This window comes from Oryzias melastigma, linkage group LG23 (assembly GCF_002922805.2).
Source record: "Oryzias melastigma strain HK-1 linkage group LG23, ASM292280v2, whole genome shotgun sequence".
Lineage (NCBI taxonomy): Eukaryota > Metazoa > Chordata > Actinopteri > Beloniformes > Adrianichthyidae > Oryzias > Oryzias melastigma.
Genome location: NC_050534.1, coordinates 14,433,724 through 14,436,242, shown reverse-complemented (window position 1 = coordinate 14,436,242; position 2,519 = coordinate 14,433,724). Strand labels below are relative to the sequence as shown.

General features: G+C 34.3%; 1 protein-coding gene across 2 annotated transcripts in view; it reads right to left on the bottom strand.

Annotated features, from left to right (window-relative positions):
- LOC112154516 (voltage-dependent calcium channel subunit alpha-2/delta-1) overlaps window positions 1-2,519 on the bottom strand; it is a 135,042-nt gene that overhangs the window by 24,964 nt on the left and 107,559 nt on the right. For both annotated transcript variants that reach the window (XM_036210196.1, XM_024285523.2), the window contains 2 exons: window positions 1,499-1,583; window positions 1,357-1,419 (listed from right to left, as the gene is read on the bottom strand). In XM_036210196.1, the coding sequence (XP_036066089.1) occupies window positions 1,357-1,419; window positions 1,499-1,583 (148 nt within the window). The remainder of the gene's footprint in view (window positions 1-1,356; window positions 1,420-1,498; window positions 1,584-2,519) is intronic.

Here is a 2,519-nt window from a genome sequence, read left to right as displayed (position 1 = left end):
AATAATAAATAAATAAATAAATAAAACAACTTCAGTACTTTACGCAAATTTAAACTCCTCTAAAGGATTTTGATCTGTCGACTTATAACTCCTCAACCATCGTTAGGAAAAAAAAAATTGTAGATTTTTAGCATCGCTAGCATGGCTAGCTTTCAAAAGTTATGTTCATCTACCACTCTCTCACTTTTTTAATTCAATTATTGTGAAAATGTAACATGAATCAAGCTGAACGAAACAATATGACATATGGCATGAACATATTAGGAATGTAAAAATCTCTGTTGGTAAGGAAATCTCAAAATTTACTTTTGCCGATTCTTCTAAAAATCACATTGAAATGTTCGTCCCCCCTAGGCGACCAAAAAATAAAATGGTTGCTATGGAGATAAAACAAATAGAAAAGCCCCCACTTTGAAAATTTAAATTTGTCAGCTCTGACCAGGATGGCAGGGGCAGAGGGGAGAGTGAGGGGAGTGTAGGTCAAAAGGGGGCCGGAAGGGCGGGGCTAATGCAATCCAATCCCGATTGATGCTTTAATTTTGAGCTAAATTGTTATTTATTTTTTGTAGACAGGGGAATAATTGAGGTGTACCCTGCCTTCGCCCAACAGTAGCTGGGATAGGCTCCAGCAACCCTGAAAATAAATGGATGGGTCAGCTTAAAGTTGCAAATGAACTAAAAGATTTAAAAAAAATCTTTAAAAGTCTCTGACCTCTATAAGGTCACGACAACATTAAAAAAACGTCCCCGTCTCAGCAAAATTTCAGCTCTTAAATCATGGAAAGGGCCCCCCTCCCAATAATAAAGAGGCGAAAGAAGATCCTTATGTCAAAACTTTTATATTCATTACAGCAGCATCTGCTCTCCAGATCAAACGCTGCCAATCCAGATTCTGCATGCACGCTGGAATCAAGGCTCTGTTGTCAAAACAGAGGCTCCGTTAGAACTACTACAGGAGAGCAAACATCCTGCTTTGGAAAATACAATCACTTCATCTCTTTGGTTCAAAAGCTTCTCGTGTTTTACTCGCATTAAATTTGAAACAAGGACATTTTATAAACAAGCCCTAACAAGCTTCTACTCATTCTTCTTGGTTCTGCTGTTGACATTTACCTCCAAGCTCTGCTCTGAATGGAATTTATTGTTTTCTTATCTAATGTTTTAAAAATTGTAAAAACAACTAAAGGGCCTCCTTGAGTAACTTGGAACATACCGAGACGCTGATGAAAGGGTCAAAGATTAATTTAATTGTTTAACGATTTAAGAATTACACACATCATTCAATGCTTACTATTCATTATTATTTCATTTCAAGTAATCTCTTAAACTCTAATTAGCCACTTTTTAGATAATTACCTTTTGGGGTACACCCGTGTTATCCCTCCATCAGTGGCAACAAAAATGGCTTTAACTCCATTCCTGTTAAGAAGAATATATTAAGAAATCAGAGAAAAAAGTGACAGAATGCCACTACTAATCACAATAGTGCTCGACTTACGGCAACTCGTTGTCTTTCCAGATCTTGATCAGATCAGCGGTGATGCCAGCATCAAGGAGAAGTCTGTTCATCAGCTCCACGTTGCCTAGGCAACAAAATATGATGCAAGCCTCATTGTTTGAAAACTACTTTAGTGAGTCTATTGTTATCGACTTGAAACCTTGTGATAAGTCCATAATTTTCTAAAGGGTGCTCTAAAATATTTGCTCTACTGCAAAACGAAATATTATTTTTGTCTTGCAAGAAAAGTAATATTATAAAAAATGTTTTCAATAGCAAAACAATCTTAATTAAATAACTAGAAATATTTTCTTTAAAAAAATTCCTAATATGGCTATTTTTCTTACCCCAGTGACAATTTTTTTTGTTGTTATTTAAAGAAAATCTACCAGTGGGGTAAGAATTTTTGACTTAATTCTTGATGGCTGTTTTTGCAGTGTAAGAAAATTCCAGTTTAAAAAAAAAAAAAATGCAGTGAACAGTTTGAAAGAAATCTCCGACCAACACAGAAGAAAGATAAAAAGAATAAACACAGTTTGATTTAAACTACAATCCTCAAAACAAACATTTTAATGAGGAGTCAAGAGGATGCAAAAAAAAAAAAATAAAGAATCGGCCCCAAAATAGAGCCCTGTAGAACCCCATGAGCCAACCAACAAAAACAAATAATTTCTCAAGGTAGACCCCAAAGATGCAAAAAAACCCAAAAAACTATTAAAAATAAAATAAAATAAAAAGAAGAGGAGGTCCAAAAAGTGAGCCCTGTGGAACACCATGAGCCACAAATAGATTTACAACTACCAATGCTCACACATTTAGGTCACTTTTCATTGTATTTAAAGAAATGATGTAAAATACATACCAAAAAATATATTAATAAACTATGGTTATTAATAATATTTTTAAATGTTATTTAAAGCAAAATTTGTCAAGGCGGTAATCATTTTGACTAATTTCTAAGGGGCTTGTTTTTGCAGTGTAAGAAAATCCCAGTGTACAAAAAAAACCTAAAATGAAACAG